Here is an 18,077-nt window from a genome sequence, read left to right on the forward strand (position 1 = left end):
ATAACGACAAGCTTGGCCTCGGTATTCAGCTTCGGATAGGGGGCGCTGTTGCGGTATGCTTCCGCCTTTGACTTGCGGTAATTATACTTCCTATGCTACGATGTGACAGTACTCGATTGCTGGAAGCCTCGAATGACTCTAGCTCCAATCATCAATGGACGCCAATCTCCGCCCGGAAGCCTTGAGGAAGGTGAGCACTACACGTCTCCCTCCTCCCGCCCTATTCCAGGGCCCGCCATCCCATAATGCTTCGAATTTATCACTTCAACCACCCGTACCTATGGTAGTCGCTCCAGGTGGTAATCAAGCTGCCTCGCCTGTTCCACTTCTGCATCGTAGGCGCTCCTCGCCGAAGCCTATCGATGCTCAGGGACTGTCGCCGTTTCTCTCCCGCACTCAGTCTCGAGGCGAGGTTGATGGCTCCGATGCGCTTTGGGAGGAAATGCAAAGTGCGCTTTCCGATGTTGAAGTTAGCGCAGCAGCTCGGGGACATGTATTCGGTGAGAGGCACTCCGACGCTCTGGAAGACCTCCGGATGAAGCATCTTCGACTGGCACAGGCTTGGGCGCGCGGTGAGGCTGATGACGAGGGTACTGAAACTAAAACCGCTACAAAGAAACTGCCATCTCTGAAGAGGGATTCTCGCAATCTTGGCGATGCATCCGCCGACGGCGATGAGTCGTCAAAGACTCTGGATGAGGAAACGGAAAAAGATATACAACTTGCTCGAGAGAGACGAGAAGCCAATGACCGTTACTTTGACCGAGTCAACAACAGTGTTTTGGATGTCGTCGCAAAGTTGGAGGATATTGCCCAAGCTATGCGTACAATGGAGGCAGAAAGTAAGGAAATTTGGAGTGAGGATGACAGTCTGAGTACTGCTACCCAGTCCACTGTCAATACTGCAGGCTGAGTCTATTTCGACAACACGCTATAACCACATATTCCACACCGCAAGATATCCTGAAGTCTGAAACAAGGTGCAGCAGTACATTGCTCCGTGCAGACGACCACCTTGAAAGCTGGACTCTATACAACGGTACAAAGAGTTAATGCCATTTGCGACCATCAAAGCAATGAAGCAATCTCCGACACTGAGCAAACATGCTTAATGGATCAGTCACTGCTGCCCTCCGAGCCATATGATTATATAGCACAAACATTAGATAGCTAAATAGAATGTAAATTTCAACGCCAGCCATTCCTAACCAAGGGTATCAGATCGAAATTGCACAATAGCCTTAAGATTCAGACCAACATCAATCAACCAATTCCAACTATTCTCTTCTATAGAGCCATCCCGTTCACTCCCACTTGACCAACCTCCTTACGCCCTCCCACCCCTCCATAGCCGTATCCCGCACATCCTCCCATCGACTATCATACGCCTTCCGCACCAACGTTCTCACCTCCTCATTCCACCGATGCTTCAGATGATCCTTCATTTTCGGTCTTGAGGGTGTTCCCTCTTCATCCTTTAACATAGCATCTTCCTCCTTGGGCAATAACCGGCGGTCGTATGCGCCTCGTGACAATGCTAGAAATTCAATCGATTTTGTTTGGTCGCGAATAGCAGCTTTTTGGTCGAGGCGGTTTGAGCGGTGGACTTGGATTGTGATGTAGAGGACTGAGGTTGTGAGGGTGAAGCCGGAGAGCTTTTTCAATTTTCTCTTGTTAGCTAGGTTGCTATTGATGGTAGTGGTGATCTTGAGTTTGAGGGCAGGGTTCACGAACGAAGCCGACGAAAAAGCCCATGACTAGAGGTTGTTATGGGCTTTGCGGAAGGTGCAAGAGATAAATTCAAATCGTTCACTGTTTCAATGCTGTCCTTGGTGTTTGAGCAGCGGAAGTCGTGGAGTGGTACAGATGGCCGCATGGGGTTCAGAAGTATTCGATAGCCCGAGACAATATATCCCTTTGGACTAGAATAGGTGAAGCTCTGGGGAAAATTGGCAGCAGCTATAAATTAAGTAGATCAAGGAGGCTGGCCGTAGGTTGGAGGTACCTTTCCCTCGAAGTCCTGCGGAGGGACTGATGCTCGCCGCATTCCGATTGGCTGCGGAGCAGAAATTGAAATCCTCCTAGAACTTCCAGCCAGCCCGACAATAATCTGGAGTGGCACGACAACATCTCTTGGTCGCTTGCTCACACCCTTTTCAACGTCTCTTCTGGTCTTATTCGGCCTTGGGTACGATAGCAAGCACGATTTGGCACCGCGCCACCATCGTTCGCTGCCCCAGCAGTCTCCCAAGTTCATTCTAACCACACCTAATCCTCCATCATGGCCGGCGGCGCAGCCAAGTACCGACACCTGAGTCGAAAGTCCTCTCACAGACAAGCTCTCCTTCGCAACTTAGTCACGTCTCTCTTCAAGCACGAATCAATCACGACAACATGGGCCAAGGCCAAGGAGGCCCAACGGTTGGCTGAGAAGCTCATCACCCTGGGCAAGAAAAACACTCCCACAAGTCGGCAAACGGCTCTGGCTACATTCTACGTATGTTGTCTAGCACGGCTCTGCCTTTCCGATTTGAGCAGACTGTTATGGAGCAGACTGTTATGCGTGAGGAGAATGAACGTTGCAACTACTGACAATAAACTTAGACTCCCCACGAAATCCTCCCCAAATTATTCGGCCCTCTCCGCGAACGCTACGCTGATCGCCCCGGCGGCTACACAAGAGTTCTAAAAGTCGAGCCCAAGAAGGATGACCAGGCGCCCAGTGCAATTTTAGAACTCGTTGACGGACCCAAGGATATGCGGTTTGCGCTTACGGCCAAGACGGTCGCTCGACGACGCGAGCATGGAATTGAAACACTGGATGAGACTACGCTTCTCAATGTGCGCAAAGTGACGCGCTTCCGAAAGGATGGTGTTGAGGAGTTGGAGAAGGCGATCTCGAAAGTGAAGCTTGATGAAGGGAATATAAAGACCAAGTCAAAGAGGTCGAAGAAGGTGGCTGAAGGGGACGTTGCGGAGATTTAGAAGTGGTAGAGGATAGTTAAAGGTCCCATTGGGAGGTGAAGGGCGTGGTTTCAAGATAGACAGGCCGGGATGAACCCGTAAATTCCCTGTACCTATCTTGTGTATTCTATAAGGTTTTCTTTATACTACTGCTATTACTATCAGCTGGGTGTGGTCTCTTGCATAATAGCAATTTGAACTCGAGGGTGAGCAGTGATGCTCTTTCGCTGAACTGACAGCAGTTACGCTATCATTTAGTTCACGGAATTTTCCCCAAACCCTTGTAGAACCATTGAGTTAACTGACCACTACGCACATGATCATTTACAATATTACTAACAAGTAAATCATTCAAGAAGTCAGTTTCATTTTGTTTATCTGCGCAGTCTGCTACCTTTGCCCCTTTCTGTCTCTCACCGTGTCTATTTACGATCATTAGTGAGGACAAACAATCCTGTTCGAAGTAGCCATATACTCGAACCACGCTTTGAACGGGATCATGACCTCTATGAGTTCGGCCGTGGTACACCAGTGCCCCCCGAGACCACTAACGGACCGTTTTTCGAGGCCGGCACAGGAGCGCTGGAGAAAGAGTGGCTCGCGGAATTGGCATTCCGATGTTTCAGCTCAAACTCGGACGGGACCTGTGATGGAGGGGGCTTTGGGGGAAGGTGGGACGGTGTTCCCCATTTTGCAATTGAATCCTTACTCCCTGGTAGCGTTCCCCGGGATACATTTGCAGCAAGGGATTCCTGATTCTTGCTGTTAACGTCTTGGTACCCTGTCCATTGAGGTTGTACAGGTGCCTGCATGTTTGAGTAAGGCCCCATGGTTGGCGGATTACTCTTGTTCGGGTGGCGTACTGGGCCGGAAGACCCTCCCGGTACAAAAGAGCGGGTTTGAGGATTGAAGTGGGATCTGTTAAAGCTTTCTGGAAGAGGATGCGGGCCTGAATGACTAGGCAAGCCAGTGTTTAAGGGTTGACCTGGGTATTGTGTGAATGGATATGTGGTCGTATTAAGCGGCTGGGCTTGATAGCTCGACCAGGGTACCGGGGCCTGATTTCGATGAGAAGGTTGTGGATAAGCTCCCTGATAGGGCGGAGATGACCAGCCTGGAGGGGTAGCCTGATACTGCACATTGTTTGGAACGGGATAATTATTGAGCGTTGCAGCAGGCTTTGCTGACGCCACTGCGGGCGACTGAGCCATGGAGTAACCAGTGTAGGGCGGTTGTTGGGGAACTGGTCCGCCCTGCCAGGGACCACTTGTGCTCATCTGAGGCGATACAGGTATTGGGTAATGTGACCCAGGGTTCATATTCACCTGAGCAGGGTACATGGCGCCAGTTTGGTTAGGCATGTATCCCACATTGTTTGGGACTACACCAGGGCCTACCATGTAAGGTTGGTTTGGGAATGACGCATCCTGAACACTCATGGTGTAGGGTATGGATCCGTTGGTAGAATGTGCTCCAGGGTAGTATGCGTTGAACTGAGACCTGGCCTCGAAGCTGTCGTCGTGAGGCGTTTTTTGTCTTTGTGCCTTTTTCCGTCCACTGCTGGAGCTCGATCTGGACATGTCCGTGTTTGGTTCGCCGTTCACTTCTGGGGTCTTTGACTCCGAGAAGTCACGAAATATCCGCTCTCTGGCTTCTTGGTATTTTGCCTCACGTTCCTCCCGGGTGAGAGAGAATCTGTCTTTGGCAGGGGTTGCCCCAGCTGAGGAGCCACCATGTTCGACATCATTCCCACTGTCGCCGGCTTCTGACGTGGCTTTAGAGGGAGCAGAGGAGCTAGCTGCTATGCTACCCTCGGTGGATGGTCGTTCCCCGTCAGAACGGCGCATAATCTTCATTGTAGGCGCTGTAGGAGGCGGAGTGCCGTTAATGGCAGCATGTAGATGGGATAGGGGGGTTGGTCTAGAATAATCAGCAAGAAATCGCCTCATCTTACGGGCCTCGAAGTCACTGGAAGAGAAAAGAGCGAATCAAAAAGCAAGTGAAGCAAGAGCCAAGTATGTACTCACAGTCGACAGAAAGGAGTCCGATGCAGCCTCACAGATGTGACATTGTTGTCCACGAAGTGGGTGAGGTGATAATAATCACCTAGTTTGTGGGCAAGGAGTCGGCCGAAAGCGTTGGAGGGGGGCAGCTCCAGAGACTGTTCCCTGCTTAGATTGTTAGCTGGATAAACGCAAGATGGGCTAGTCCCGTACGAAATCTCAAAACGTACTTGGAATTTTGAATAAAGCTCCTGACCTTCTCCTCCAGTTGAAGGATTAAAAGGCGGTCTTTGGGAGATTTCATTGCTTCGAGAAGCTTCTCATCAGGATCTAAAGGAAACCCATGTATGGGCCGACTCGAAAAAGCATCAGCGTTAGATACGACAAAACCATCAGCCGCGGAGTCGGTGATTGTAGCACCATTTGCTCGCTGGGAACTGTCGGTATAGATAGATGCGGCGTGGTGGAGAGGCACTCTATGTCTTTGATGATCTCTAAATCGAGCGCCGGATTCAGATCCAGTGAGGGAATTCGCGGCTCCCGAAGCATGCCCAGAAAGAGACTCTTCCTCGTCTATAGCTTGCACGCTAGCGCTGTCATCAGGACGTAATGAATCCTTTTCATCCATGGCAAATGTGGTCACAGATGCCATACTCTTTGAGTCGAAGCTCGTGGGTTTAGTAGAAGAGTTTGACAAATGAGTACGGTCATCTTCAAATGAATCCTCCCGCCTGAGAGACCCATTTCTCTGGCTCTCCAAGGAAAACCCGGCGTTCTCCGGGGCCTTCTCTGAGATATTGGCCGCTTGTACCGCTTTAGCCAGCCCGTCAATGTCTGCATCTGTTTCGTCACCCGTGGCGATGACAGAAATCGGCTCCTGATGGTCAGATGAAGCCTCTTTTAAGATCTGCGGTCCTAAGAAGGGCGGCTCATCAAGTGGCTGCGTATCGTTTTTGGCCCCAGATGCCTGAGAAGCTTCCGCTTTGAGAGGCGGAGGCAAAGCGGCGATCTATCGCCAAAAAAAAAAACAAAAACAATATTAGAAGACGCTCAATGGCTCTAGGTCGGACAGCTAAACATACCTTCGCAAATGACAGGCGATGCCTATCACTTGAAGACGTTTTCGAGGCCATGATTATGCAAGGTCACCAATTGATGGATTTTAAGGGGTTCTTTTGTAATTATTCTCGGAGCGTAATCGTCGAATGGCACGACTAGTTTGTATATAGGGCGAAACCCGACGGGACAAGATCGTGCGTACGAAGTCGACGCTTTTGCGCGATTTCAAGACCACGAAACCGAAACTCGAATGGAGAAAAAGCCACTAAAAGATCCCACTTCACACAAGCCAAAAAAGAAAGACGACATATCTTTGGGTAACGTAATTCGCCATAAGGAAAACTGCAAAAGATTAGTCTATGAGAAGATTGGGCTTGGCCTGGTGGAGGGTAAGGTAAAAATGCAAACATCCCATGAAGTAGAGAAAGACACAACATCGGCCAAAGCGTATGATGCAGGGCAAAAGCAGGGATAGAGATTCTTACCCAACTGTCAGAGGCACTTAAACATGACTTTCTGCCACTGTTTCTTGATCAAGAGGGGGGAAGCTAAAAAAGGTTCCCGTTCAGGCAGAAAAAGCTCTACTAGAGGAAGCGAGGAGTGTGCCGTGACAAAAAGACAACTCTACTTTCAGTAAAGCGGATAGTCAGACCAGTGGTTGAAAGTGAGAAAGACAAGTGGAGCAATCTTCGAGACCCTTTGAAGTTTGGGCTGGAAAGAAGAGCAAGGTCGACGAACAGACAAAGGGAAGCCAGATGGATAGTCGGGCGCGGACTTCGCTTGTCAGACCCGACTTTCATGGATTAGCCGCGCGCTTAACTTTGTCAGCCTTGAGCAGCCGAGAAAGCGTGTCTTGAGGACGCCTTTATTCATTCATGCTACCAAGTGCTAGCTTGCTCATTCCAATATCGGACATTCTTTTTGCAACTTCACTATATCTTTGTGTCGGCACGGATGAATCGCTATCGGAACGCCGTCGGCGTAAGAGGCCCTACCAAGGCTTCGCCGTCTACTCTTTGCCAGAAATGCCTGAAACGAGATATGTATTGAGCTTCTAGCTCTGCTGTCAGATGTGCTGACATTTACCTACGCCACTATAGCTACGAGTGCAAAGCTACTGCTCAAGAGCGGCCGTATCTGGCTCGCCCGTCCCGAACCCAACAACTACAAAATCCCAAACTACGCCCACAACTTACGACAGAGGTACCGGATCATGGTGTACGCACGTAAGTCAACTGCTATAAATGCGGCAAGTGCGCGATTGAAGGGGGTTTTTTTTTCTCACCGTGTTTCAGGAAAGGAACCGCAGACGCGTTGGTAGCGCAACGCGAAGAGGAGCGCAGACGTAAGAGGGAACTTGAAGAACCAAAATCTTTAGACAACCAGGGACAAGCAGCAAAAAGAAGTCGGTCAATATCATCAGATTCTGCTAGCTCGGTATCAACATTATCTACCAATCGGTCACGCTCCAGATCACTCAAACGAGATCGACATGAAGAACGAACTGAATCGCGACAGTCATGGTCAAGAAAAAGGCGCCACAGCGACGCTTCATCCGGCTACTCCATTTCGTCATATTCATCTAAAGACAAGCCACGCACGCGCTCACCTGAAAGGAATATCAGGCGGAGACGTCGAGAGTCAAGCCCGAAGGAACGGGGCCGGCCACGCGACTTGTCGCCCGATGGGGGTCGCAGAGACAGAAGCCGCAGCTATAGTATGGGTAAAGCTCCAGTCGCTAGAGGGAGGCGATCGAGAACGCCGCGGGAGACTGTTCCCGGGCCAAATCACAGAGGACCACCTAGTACGACCTTTAATGATCATGGAGGTGGGGAAAACCGTGGCCCTCCCCCTAGACATGAACGAAGCCTCAGTCCCTATAGCAAACGACTTGCTTTGACTCAGGCCATGAATCTTGGTCGTTAGGACAACAAAAGTGTTTAGTAAATCATGGGAAGAGCGGGAGTCAAGCGCATGGGTGGCCTTTTTGTATCGATATGTACCAATATCAGTTGTTCCATTTTAATGCTCACCTACAACGCCTTAGATGCATAGATCCCAACAGTGAGCGCCTAAAAGAAAGATATCGAAGCTCATGATCGAATAACAAGCGGCGCCTATACACAATCTTCTGGGTATCTAAATCATGCGAAATCGTCATCCTCATTTTGTTTCTCGTCTTCCTCTCGTTCGCGAACATGGATTCCCTCTACTAGCATTTCGCCTTCAATACCCACTTCCTCCCCTTGCTGGGCGCCATTTGCACCAGTGCCCTTTGCCTTTGCTGCACGTTGCGCATCCTCTATTCGTTGCCGCACAAGTTTGGCGATTGCATTCTGCGTCCGGACATTCAAAATCTTCATTTTATCGTCGAGATCCCGCTTCAGATCCCAGTTCGGCTTCTTGGGCTGTAGTTTGAAGAGATCGATTGGCTGATCCGCATCCTCGTTCATTTTGGCCTGTTCGGCAACGTCCCTCGCGATTGCCTCCGCCTGTAATTCTAGGGTAATCTGCCCATCGGTTGGAGCTTGGTCAAAGCCCAATTTCGCTCCCCCAGTTTCTGAGTCGTAATTCCGTCCGGAGAGGTATTTTCGTGTGACGTCTGGGACATCATCCCGAGGCTCGTCTTCTTGCGCGGCATTATTTACTGGCGTATCTGGTTCTGGTTGCTTTCGTTTCAGCGCCGCCAGTTTTGCGAGACGTGCTTTGCGATCTGTTGCAGCGGCATCGAGCGAGGCATGACTGGACGCCATATTGAGATATTCAAGATAGGTCCGTAGGTATTCTTGAGATATTTCAATGGAATAGCCACGGCTGGCATGTGGTTTTCGAATTGAGGAAGCGCGGCCGGGAGGAGAAAGCTTGGAAGAGATGCTGGTTGGTATTCACGGACCCATCAGCCACAGCTTGGATCCCCACTAGCCACAGACCACCAAAATTTCCGAACAGGAACCGCATACCTAGGGTACTGCTTCCGCATATACCTATCTACAGTATCAAAGTTCGCCTGTGTCCCTTTACCCCATACATCCAGGAGCTCTACCTGTCAACAATCAATGCATTCTTTCAAGTGATTCTGAATGTCATTTTGTGCGCACCGCCTGCTGCTCGCTCGCCTCCGCGCTGGGTCACCATCCCGTCCTCCGCAACAAAGGCTTTGCACGAAGCTTCGTTACCAGCAACGGGATCCCCTAGGAGCAAGGCTTCTCTCCGAAAATGCCCTGCATCGAAGTATAGCCCTTTCCACCGAGACTGTTGATGCTATCAGGGCATCTGCGAGGCTTCACGACTCCAGCTCGGTTGACACTTCAGGTATTCCTGTCACACCGGATAGCCATGGTGCCAATCAACCCACGGAAATCCTCGATGAAGAAGACGATAGCGATACACCGAATTCTGTCGCGAATCGGAAACCCGCGGTCACCTTGATTCGTTCCCCTTACGGCTCAGACAAAAACGTTACTCATGAGCAGGTGGGAACGATCGTCTATCATCATTACGGGCCGGGTGGGAAGCAGGTCACCTCCGTGAGGAAAGTGAGCCAAGAGATGTGGAGAAAGGAAATGAATCACAGATCAAAGTCGCTGTTCGAAACTCTACCCGAAATCCGCCGTTGGAAGGATGCATGCGCCGCGATAGCCGAAGCAAGATCACGGGGCAACACCTCGAGGACTCCACCGATTGAGCTGCCTCATAATAAAGAGGATGAAGCTCTTATTGAGAAATTAGCGACAGACCCCGATAATGCATTCAAGGAGGCGTGGACACAACTGGGCAAGACTGAGAGGATTGGTCATTGGAATCGATTGTCGCTTTGGTTATTGTATCACTCTCCCGAGCGTGTACCCGACCTTTTACGCATCACCTGTCAACGGCGATTGAAGCCCGTCTTCTCATGTGTGTCGGCGTGCATCCTCCACCTGCAAAGATTTTACCCGCACCTTGTGGACAAGTCCCTCATCACAACCTGCCTGCACCCGGGCGCCTGGCCCATCCTCATCATACCCCAGAAAGGCATCCGTGTCTATCTGAGAGCAGCCGATCGCAGTGGTGTATATGCTGCGTGGCATCGCACGCGCAAACATAGGCTGCACATGACACCCCAGTCAATCCTATGTTTCATGAACCGATTTATCGAGTTCGAAGACGCCGATAGCGCCCTTGAGGCCATTCAAATTGTACGAAATATGAAACATCCTACCTTTCATATGCGTTCAGAATCGGTCATTCGCCATTGCTGCAAGCTATTAGTGCTTGACTGTGTTGTGGGCGTCGGCAACGATCGCAATTTTCGCATTCTTCCCAAGCTATTAGAGCTCGGAGTTCAACCCACTCGAGAGCTAATGAACGTTGTTTTAGCCAACGCATACAGCTCTGGAGACATGTTTGTGGGGCAGAGTATTCTTGACTACATGAAACAACGAAACATGGAATACGATTCGTTTACTTATATCACTCTACTAACACATGCAGTCCGAACGGGCGATAGAAACCGCTTTGCGTCTCTGCTACAGGAAGTCCAACTGCGAGCGGAACTACGCCGAAACCCTTGGATATCAAGCAAGATCCTTCATGCGCATTTCGTCTTCACTACCCAAAGAGTCAATCAGTACCACGATCCAGATGCCGTCTTTTACTCCATTCTGGACGTCTACAGTCGATTATATGATATCTCCCCACTAAAGGAGCTTCAAATACTGCCGCACAATTATACTCCACCAGATGGCAGTGTCGATTTTCCTCCCTCCGTTGTTGCTCTATATATCATGATTGCGAGCTACCTCCGGTGCATGAAGAGCTTTTCCCTTGCAGAAAGCGTTTTTAGACGATTTAAGCGCTGTGTGATTGAGGGACATGAAGTTATCGCTCCGCTTGCAGCCACCGATCACGCCTATAATGAATTTTTGGTGGCCTTTCGAAAATACCCTGAAGGGTTGCGGACCTCTGTACATTTGGTCGAACACATGTTACACGCAGCCTCAAGTGACTCTTCCTCAAGTGAATCTAAAGATTCTGGATTCAAACATGCGACGCCAACGATTCGAACGTGGACGCTGTTAATGAGTGGCTTTGTCTTCAACGATCAGCCACTGGCCGCCGAAAAGGTCAAAGCAATGATGAACAAACATGGGGTTGAGTACGAGCCCTGGACGTGGAACATCATCATCAACAATTATGCCAACTCGCAAAACGTCCCGGCGCTTGCGCAATCAATCAAAGATATGGAACGCAGAGGTGTGACCCCGAATAAATATACCCTCAACTCACTACGTTTCCTCAGGGATCCAGAGAGACTCTGGGTTGCAATCAGCGAGCTTGACAACAGCCCCGACTCCAGCCCTGCCGCCGGTGAGAAGGATGCAGACAAGCATAAAGATACAGTGTCGCTACTTGAGCAGGGACTACGGCGGTTGAAGGACACCATGGCGGCGAGATCATGATATCGCTCTGCCTTTTGCACTTTATATATCTCTTTAATGGCTTTGGCTATTCTTGCTAAATGGGCGTTTACATCGGGTTCGGGACATGGGGCCTTGGTTCACAGAGTTTGATTTATATATGTATAGTCACCAGTGTAGGTAAATTATCAATCTTGTACAATAATAACATTTATTGAGATACATCACCTAACGCCAGCCATATAAAAAAGCCCATCCCAATTGAGAACGCCGGCTATTCAAGGTCCATTTTCTTGATTCGTAAAACATCCAACCTATCTGTTCAACCACCTAGGAAGATAGAGACCTGAAGCATCACCCATTAGGATTGCTACTCACTTTCTGGAAGGGTACAATCTTACGGCCATCAGAACGCAGCATATACTGACGTACGGACTCAAACGTTCTCCAATGCGAGCGCATTTCCAGAATATACCAAAGAAGCTGCAATATCTCACTTAACATCTTCATCATTTGAAAGCTTGCGGGTGTGACCTACCCGTTCTGATTTCGGTCCATGATACCCGGCATAATTGAATGAGCGTAGGCACTCGTGCATATTATGAGAAGGAAGACGAGAAGAAGAGACTGGAAGTTGAAAAGAGCTGACTATCAAACAGTTAGTATCAACTCAAAAGCATTCCTTCACTTCTCATTTTGAGCTTCGCTATCACAGCAGCGAACTCTACCACTGACCATATTGACGGGACAACAAGCGACTTTTCAAGCTTCGACGGCAATACAAAACCTCCCCTTCAATCACAGAGTACAGGCTGTGAGAAAACCTTTTCTAGCAAGGTAAATCTCCAGATTGTATCTCGCAAGCACAGCTAAGAACAGATTGTGAGCTACAAGTGGGCATACTCCATTCTGCCGTCATGCTCTCTGACCGCCGGCGCGTTCCGTTGGGCGACGCACCCAGAGCGCCCCCGATCAATCGAACTACGACACCCAAATCCCCAGCGCGCACCTCAAGGTCTTACCCATCCCATTCGGGAGCTGTAACATCACAGCGGAAACCTGGGGCTACTGCAGGCTCTACCCATACACTCAACCCTGGAAATGTGCCACGACAGCTCGCTCCACCTTGGCCGTTTAATCCTCAGGACACTGCCCTAATACGTGCCGGATATCAACCTGCTTTCAAACCGAATACTACGGAAGGAGATACCTCGAACTCGGGAACACCCGTAAAGGGAAAAAAGAAGATGGCCGAACCAAGAGCCCGTGCCGCAAGGCACAAGGGGCAGATGAACTTTGCTTCGGAGTGTTAGTCTCCATTATAGGACGAAACCACTTGAGCATTGATGCTAATTTGAAATGCAATACAGTACGCCTTCTCCTGCTCGCCTACGGCGACCCAGCTCCTCACCCATCCTTCCCCTCCGAACCTCTCCCCGAGACCGTCCGCGTCCTTGATGAAATAGTTACCGACTTCGTCCTCGAGATGTGCCACGGTGCCGCACAGTACGCAAACTACTCGCGCCGGCAAAAGATTAAAGTCGACGATTTCCGATTCGCGTTGCGTCGGGATCCCAACAAGTTAGGTCGCGTGCAGGAGCTTCTGCGCATGGAGCGCGAGTTGAAGGAGGCTCGGAAGGCGTTCGATCAGAATGATGATCAGGTCGGAAATCTGAAGGATGCAGCTGCGAAGAAGGGGCTTGAGGACCTTGGAGAGGGAGGTGCAGCGGAGGGCAAGAAAGGGAAAGGGAAGGGGAAGAGGGGGGCGAGGAGGGATTCCGATGCGACGGAGGATACGACGGTTAAGAAAAGGAAAGTTGCTTAGGGTTTTGGGGTCGAAATCTTCTCTGTTGTTGCCTCGGGTCTTTTCATGGCGTTGTTGGGAAAGTTGATATCCACTGGCACGAACTACTGCATTTCTGTATTATAAGGTGTTAGGGCTTGCCACTTCAGAGCTAACGCGGCTATCGTTTCATTAAAGTACTATACAGAGACCTCAGTCTATACTCTTACGCACCTAGGCTTTGTGTATTCTCCTATGTCTTACGCACCCTATCTCCAGAAGACCAAATGTTTCTGCTTACAGCATCTTTTATGTCGCCTAGACTGCAACGAAGCCATTAAGTCATGATCTAATGTCATTCATGTACAGCATCTCCTTCCTTTTCATAGCCTGTCATGCAAGGAAGGCCAAGGTTACTCCTATACGCCGCGTCTTGTTGTTCCCTCATCCGAATCATACCGTCATCTTTTGCCGCCCTTCGTCATCTCCCGCTCAAACCAGTTGGTTCTTTGTTCCAAAAAGCCGCAACACAGAGAGAAACAATTAGGAATTGGCGAGTAGGAACGGCATGCTTGTATAGAAACTTTTCAAAACCCTAGGCACATATCAAGGAAAGAAAGTGTAATAAGATGGAGGTATTGCGGGAGGGGCAGAGGATGTCCGAGAACGGCTCAAAGAGAAGTGTAAAAGGTATCTTCATGGTAGATTCTATTTTGCCTAAGCGCGAGCCTCCTCAGCACTCCGCTCTTGAGTGCGCTGTTGGCCTCCGCGGCCACCCTTGCCGCGCTGGTTGCGCTGAGCACCGGCCTCGGCGTTGCCAGTCTCGGGCCCAAGGGTGAGTTGGGCAGTCGCTAGTCGGTTGGAAAGCTCCATCTGTGTGCGGATGGTATTGGCGAGGTAAGAGACGACCAAGACGTCTTGAATGTGGTTGTTACTAGAATTTGGTTAGCGGGTTTGGTTCCGGAATCAGGATGATGGCAAAACTTACAAGTCACGCTCAATATCAGCGAGTTCAACCTTAGGGGCCAAGGCAAGGGCGTTGAGCAGGAACTGGCCAAGTGCGGTAGAGGCGGGGGCCTCCTCATCAATAACGGACTCGACATATCGAGACACGCGGTCAATCATGCCGAGAACTTCCTCAACAGCACGCTCCAGAGCCTCGATATCAGTGAAGAGCGTGGTTGAGCGCTCCTCAGAGTCCCGAGCAGCGGCAACAGCCTCCAGACCACTCTTCTCCGCCTCACCGTACCGGATCTCGTGAGGGACGGGAATAAAGGCGGCGCTGTCGGCAGCCCGCTCAGCGGTCACACCGACGGGAGCAGAGATGTAGGCACGGGTTTCAATATCCTTTCCAGCTTCGGTAGACACAGTAAGGTGGACAGCCGGGTGAGGGAAAGTTCCATCACCCTGACCGCTGTAGAAATTTTGGATGAGGGCGGAGAAAGTGTTCAACTCGGACGACGTGGCGTACCAACCCACCAGGACCTCCCTGGGATTGGCCTTGAGGTGCAGGGCAAGCATCTGTTTCTGGTATTCCATATCGACCTCAACCTGGTCTGTCGTCTCTGTGTGTCCAACGGCGAACGTGCTGCGGATTTCCACCTCGGTGCCATCTTCAGACCTTGTTCCCAGAAGAGTTCCGATGACACGTTCCTGATCAGCATTGCGACGGAGGGAGTGGTCGAGAATTGAGAAAAGGGCCTGCAAAACTCGTTAGAATCTTTGAATTGCAAGCCCTCGGGCTCGGATGATATGTACCTGAGGTTGGATGACAACGTTCAAAGGAGCAGTCGTCGGTGCAGACCCCGCCAGGACAGGACCCAGAGGACGGGCGAGGTGCAGGAAAGAATCTGATTCAGCCATGGTTGCGGGACAAAAGGGAGCAGGTATGATCGATGAAGCCCTTCTTGAGACTGTTGTCCTCTGCTTTCGCCGTGCTGGGGGTGGAGATTTCTTTTTGACCCAAATCTTCCGGCCCGCTGGACTTCGGCGGCGGAGGTTCTTCTGCGAGGCTCCAAATTGTGTGTGCGCAACCCGAATTTCGCGCTAAGATAAGATAAGTACCCTCCGAAAATCCAGCAGAAAAAAGAGGCCTTGAAGCTACTGTTCTTATTCATTCTAAGCGCAACTTTACATTCCAATAATCGCCAAGTATGCCTCCTCCTCGAGGTAGAGGCGGCAGAGGCGGTCGAGGTGGTAGAGGACGTGGTAGGGGCTCTTTCAAGCGCAACTTCTCAACATCCCGTATTGATGAAGTAGAGTAAGTTCGAGGTTCAACGGGTTTTCTACAGCCTAACTGACAATTTCCCATAGGTCGGAGAGCTCCTCTGGATCCGAAGGTGATGTCACCGAACAGTTCGAGGATGATATGCTTCCCGCCGACGATGTATCATCAGATAGCGACGACGATCAACAGTCGGGACAGCCTTATAGCGAATTGCTCCAGTTGCTTCAAGCCAAAGCAGAAACCAAGGAACCAGCGCGCAAAAAAAGGAAGACTGATCACCGAGATGGTAATGATGGCACAGATGCGCATGGTGGTGCTGTGGCTGCAGCATATGATGAAGAGCAGTCGGACGACGACCTACAGCAGCAAGAGCCGGACGATCATGATCTCGAAGACGATGGCGCCTTGCAGGGTGACAGTGACGATGAAGAAAATGGTTAGTTTGTCCTACTTTGTTCATGGCCGGCTGCTTATTTAACAGGAAACGACCCCTTCGAGTCGCATTTTTCGAGTCCGAACGAGAGCGACCTGGCACAAAACATCAGAGCTGCATCGGAGAACAAGTGGAGAATTATGAAAAATGAGCTTCCTGGCGGCCTCCGAGTTACACGTGCGGTCCCCGACTCTAGCCAAAACGACGTGACGCTACTCCCACCGATAAAGAGCTTGTTGGGTGTGAAGGTTGGTGCTTCATAACTGCCAACCACGGAGCTGACAGGTTACAGATCAAGAGAAAACTCAAATGTGCGGCGGTAGAACGTGTACAGAGCATCGTTGGGAACGCCCAGCATGTATTTCCATATATATTCGACTACCAAGACGTCCTATACGGGGCGCGATCTGTAACAGAATCCGCTGACATGCGAGACCTACTTGCGGTGCATGCCACGAACCATATACTCAAAACTCGAGACCGCGTGCTCAAGAACAACACACGAGCGGCCAAGGAGCAGGATGCCGACGTTGAGCTACGAGACCAAGGATTCACTAGGCCGAAAGTGCTCTATCTTTTGCCAACAAAGCAGGCCTGCGTGAGGGTGGTGGAAGCTATTACCCGGTTCTTCCAGCCTGAGCAACAAGAAAACAAGAAACGGTTCACCGACACCTTTTCCGCAGCGGAAGATCCTTCTTGGGAGAATAAACCGGAAGATTTTCGCGAGTTATTCGGGGGGAACGATGATGATATGTTTCGACTTGGTCTTAAGTTTACACGCAAAACCCTCAAGTTTTTCACGCAATTTTACACCTCCGATCTAATTCTGGCCAGTCCGCTGGGCCTACGAACCATTATGGATCAAGCAGAGTAAGCTTCCAGGTCCGATATTCGATCATAGGGCTAAACCTTACAGTGCTAAAAAGCGAGATCACGACTTTCTTTCCTCGATTGAAGTGATCATTGTTGACCATGGTGATGCGCTTCTCATGCAGAATTGGGACCATGTCACCTACATTTTCAAACATCTTAACCTCCAGCCGAAAGAAGCGCACGGTTGCGATTTTAGTCGTGTTCGAACCTGGTACTTGGACAACAATGCACGATACGTCCGGCAACTCATTATGCTCTCCTCATTTATCACCCCTGAAATCAACTCAGTTTTTTCGACACAAATGCAAAACGTTTCTGGCAAGGTGAAAATCAATCCCGCCTACAACGGAGCAATCTCCGAACTGCCACTCCCTGTCCCAGTCAAGCAGACATTTTCCCGCTTCGACTGCCTTACGCCCGCCAAAGACCCTGATGCCCGTTTCAAACAATTCACGACCACCATCCTGTCCTCTCTCGTCCGCAACATCACCACCAGCCGCAACAAAGCCAGTGCTGGAGGCACGCTCATCTTCATCCCGTCATACCTCGACTTCGTCCGCGTACGCAACTACTTTGCCACGTCACAGCAAACGAGCAATATCTCCTTCAGTGCGATATCCGAGTACACAGAAACGCGAGAGGTTAACCGCGCACGCTCCCACTTCATGAACGGCCGACATTCAATCCTTCTCTATACGGAGAGAGTGCATCATTTTCGTCGCTACCAGCTTCGCGGTGTTAAGCGCATCATTATGTATGGTGTCCCTGAGAATCCAGTATTCTGGGGTGAGATTGTCGGATTTTTAGGTCTAGATCCAGCTAGCGTCGTCGAAGCCGCTGAGGGAGGGGTTCGCACTCTGTTCTCCAAATACGATGCGCTCAAGCTAGAGCGAGTTGTGGGGACGAGGAGGGTTGGGAACATGTTAAGGGAGAAGGGTGGTGATACTTTTACCTTTATGTAGACCACATATATAGAAGTCAATGCCGGGGCGGTTCCGCTGTATTGAGCATCTTGAGTGGATCTCTGGGGGATCTTCTTTTAGCCTTCGCATATCAACTGTAATTCTACAACGTTTGATTCCCAACTTTCATGCTTGTCACGATCCAAACCAACGTCACACATTCCTGATCCGCAGTAAAAGATTGGGAATCTGCAACAGACCGACCCATAAACCTCGTCACAGATCATTTGAACCCCCAAAACAAGAGGTGACGCATCATTCTCGTTTTCCATGTTCACGCGAGCAAAAAGGATCCTCGCCACGCCTCCGCAAACCGGAGTTCTGGCCGAGCCCCCTCAAGTTCCCTCAATTTCTCTCTTAGTCTCCCTTAGCCG

The 18,077-nt window shown here is 50.3% G+C and overlaps 11 protein-coding genes across 11 annotated transcripts; 6 read left to right on the forward strand and 5 right to left on the reverse strand.

The window, feature by feature from the left end:
* The first annotated feature begins 11 nt into the window (after positions 1 to 11).
* BJY04DRAFT_131673 (DUF5315 domain-containing protein) lies at positions 12 to 1,109 on the forward strand. The gene has a single exon (XM_073708493.1). It carries the CDS (start codon positions 155 to 157, stop codon positions 911 to 913), a length of 759 nt encoding a protein of 252 aa, XP_073566992.1. The 5' UTR covers positions 12 to 154; the 3' UTR covers positions 914 to 1,109.
* BJY04DRAFT_131678 (MICOS complex subunit Mic12 family protein) lies at positions 1,109 to 1,838 on the reverse strand. The gene is made up of 2 exons (XM_073708494.1): positions 1,735 to 1,838; positions 1,109 to 1,655 (listed from the first exon to the last, which is right to left on the reverse strand). The coding sequence occupies exons 1-2, from the start codon at positions 1,753 to 1,755 to the stop codon at positions 1,305 to 1,307; spliced, it is 372 nt and encodes a 123-aa protein (XP_073566993.1). The 5' UTR covers positions 1,756 to 1,838; the 3' UTR covers positions 1,109 to 1,304.
* A 276-nt stretch (positions 1,839 to 2,114) lies between these two features.
* BJY04DRAFT_198715 (mitochondrial 54S ribosomal protein bL17m) lies at positions 2,115 to 3,203 on the forward strand. Its single transcript, XM_073712651.1, has 2 exons — positions 2,115 to 2,497; positions 2,605 to 3,203. Exons 1-2 carry the CDS (start codon positions 2,282 to 2,284, stop codon positions 2,983 to 2,985), a joined length of 597 nt encoding a protein of 198 aa, XP_073566994.1. The 5' UTR covers positions 2,115 to 2,281; the 3' UTR covers positions 2,986 to 3,203.
* Positions 3,204 to 3,470: 267 nt separating this feature from the next.
* On the reverse strand, positions 3,471 to 6,100 carry BJY04DRAFT_222311 (putative R3H domain protein; the record flags this gene model as incomplete). The annotated part of the gene is made up of 4 exons (XM_073717347.1): positions 3,471 to 4,884; positions 4,992 to 5,132; positions 5,198 to 5,976; positions 6,050 to 6,100. The coding sequence occupies 4 exons, from the start codon at positions 6,098 to 6,100 to the stop codon at positions 3,471 to 3,473; spliced, it is 2,385 nt and encodes a 794-aa protein (XP_073566995.1).
* An 801-nt stretch (positions 6,101 to 6,901) lies between these two features.
* Positions 6,902 to 8,061, forward strand: BJY04DRAFT_131693 (zinc knuckle-domain-containing protein). The gene is made up of 3 exons (XM_073708495.1): positions 6,902 to 7,065; positions 7,117 to 7,252; positions 7,322 to 8,061. Exons 1-3 carry the CDS (start codon positions 6,981 to 6,983, stop codon positions 7,950 to 7,952), a joined length of 852 nt encoding a protein of 283 aa, XP_073566996.1. The 5' UTR covers positions 6,902 to 6,980; the 3' UTR covers positions 7,953 to 8,061.
* BJY04DRAFT_131698 (CCDC12/cwf18 family protein) lies at positions 8,049 to 8,965 on the reverse strand. Its single transcript, XM_073708496.1, has one exon. The coding sequence runs from the start codon at positions 8,777 to 8,779 to the stop codon at positions 8,171 to 8,173; it is 609 nt and encodes a 202-aa protein (XP_073566997.1). The 5' UTR covers positions 8,780 to 8,965; the 3' UTR covers positions 8,049 to 8,170.
* A 35-nt stretch (positions 8,966 to 9,000) lies between these two features.
* BJY04DRAFT_198720 (pentatricopeptide repeat protein) lies at positions 9,001 to 11,647 on the forward strand. Its single transcript, XM_073712652.1, has one exon. The coding sequence runs from the start codon at positions 9,107 to 9,109 to the stop codon at positions 11,465 to 11,467; it is 2,361 nt and encodes a 786-aa protein (XP_073566998.1). The 5' UTR covers positions 9,001 to 9,106; the 3' UTR covers positions 11,468 to 11,647.
* On the reverse strand, positions 11,648 to 12,293 carry BJY04DRAFT_198723 (protein kish). The gene is made up of 4 exons (XM_073712653.1): positions 12,161 to 12,293; positions 11,964 to 12,073; positions 11,827 to 11,908; positions 11,648 to 11,771 (listed from the first exon to the last, which is right to left on the reverse strand). Exons 1-4 carry the CDS (start codon positions 12,161 to 12,163, stop codon positions 11,748 to 11,750), a joined length of 219 nt encoding a protein of 72 aa, XP_073566999.1. The 5' UTR covers positions 12,164 to 12,293; the 3' UTR covers positions 11,648 to 11,747.
* A 121-nt stretch (positions 12,294 to 12,414) lies between these two features.
* BJY04DRAFT_131727 (putative transcription initiation factor TFIID subunit 13) lies at positions 12,415 to 13,444 on the forward strand. Its single transcript, XM_073708498.1, has 2 exons — positions 12,415 to 12,733; positions 12,796 to 13,444. Exons 1-2 carry the CDS (start codon positions 12,673 to 12,675, stop codon positions 13,248 to 13,250), a joined length of 516 nt encoding a protein of 171 aa, XP_073567000.1. The 5' UTR covers positions 12,415 to 12,672; the 3' UTR covers positions 13,251 to 13,444.
* A 422-nt stretch (positions 13,445 to 13,866) lies between these two features.
* Positions 13,867 to 15,191, reverse strand: BJY04DRAFT_131722 (eukaryotic translation initiation factor 3 subunit F). Its single transcript, XM_073708497.1, has 3 exons — positions 14,967 to 15,191; positions 14,197 to 14,909; positions 13,867 to 14,142 (listed from the first exon to the last, which is right to left on the reverse strand). Exons 1-3 carry the CDS (start codon positions 15,069 to 15,071, stop codon positions 13,926 to 13,928), a joined length of 1,035 nt encoding a protein of 344 aa, XP_073567001.1. The 5' UTR covers positions 15,072 to 15,191; the 3' UTR covers positions 13,867 to 13,925.
* Positions 15,192 to 15,354: 163 nt separating this feature from the next.
* Positions 15,355 to 18,047, forward strand: BJY04DRAFT_230855 (UTP25 family protein). Its single transcript, XM_073719375.1, has 5 exons — positions 15,355 to 15,468; positions 15,522 to 15,871; positions 15,917 to 16,116; positions 16,161 to 16,738; positions 16,785 to 18,047. Exons 1-5 carry the CDS (start codon positions 15,362 to 15,364, stop codon positions 17,701 to 17,703), a joined length of 2,154 nt encoding a protein of 717 aa, XP_073567002.1. The 5' UTR covers positions 15,355 to 15,361; the 3' UTR covers positions 17,704 to 18,047.
* Positions 18,048 to 18,077: the final 30 nt, after the last annotated feature.

Source organism: Aspergillus karnatakaensis (assembly GCF_047715665.1).
Source record: "Aspergillus karnatakaensis strain CBS 102800 unplaced genomic scaffold BJY04scaffold_58, whole genome shotgun sequence".
In the NCBI taxonomy this organism is placed as follows: Eukaryota; Fungi; Ascomycota; class Eurotiomycetes; order Eurotiales; family Aspergillaceae; genus Aspergillus; species Aspergillus karnatakaensis.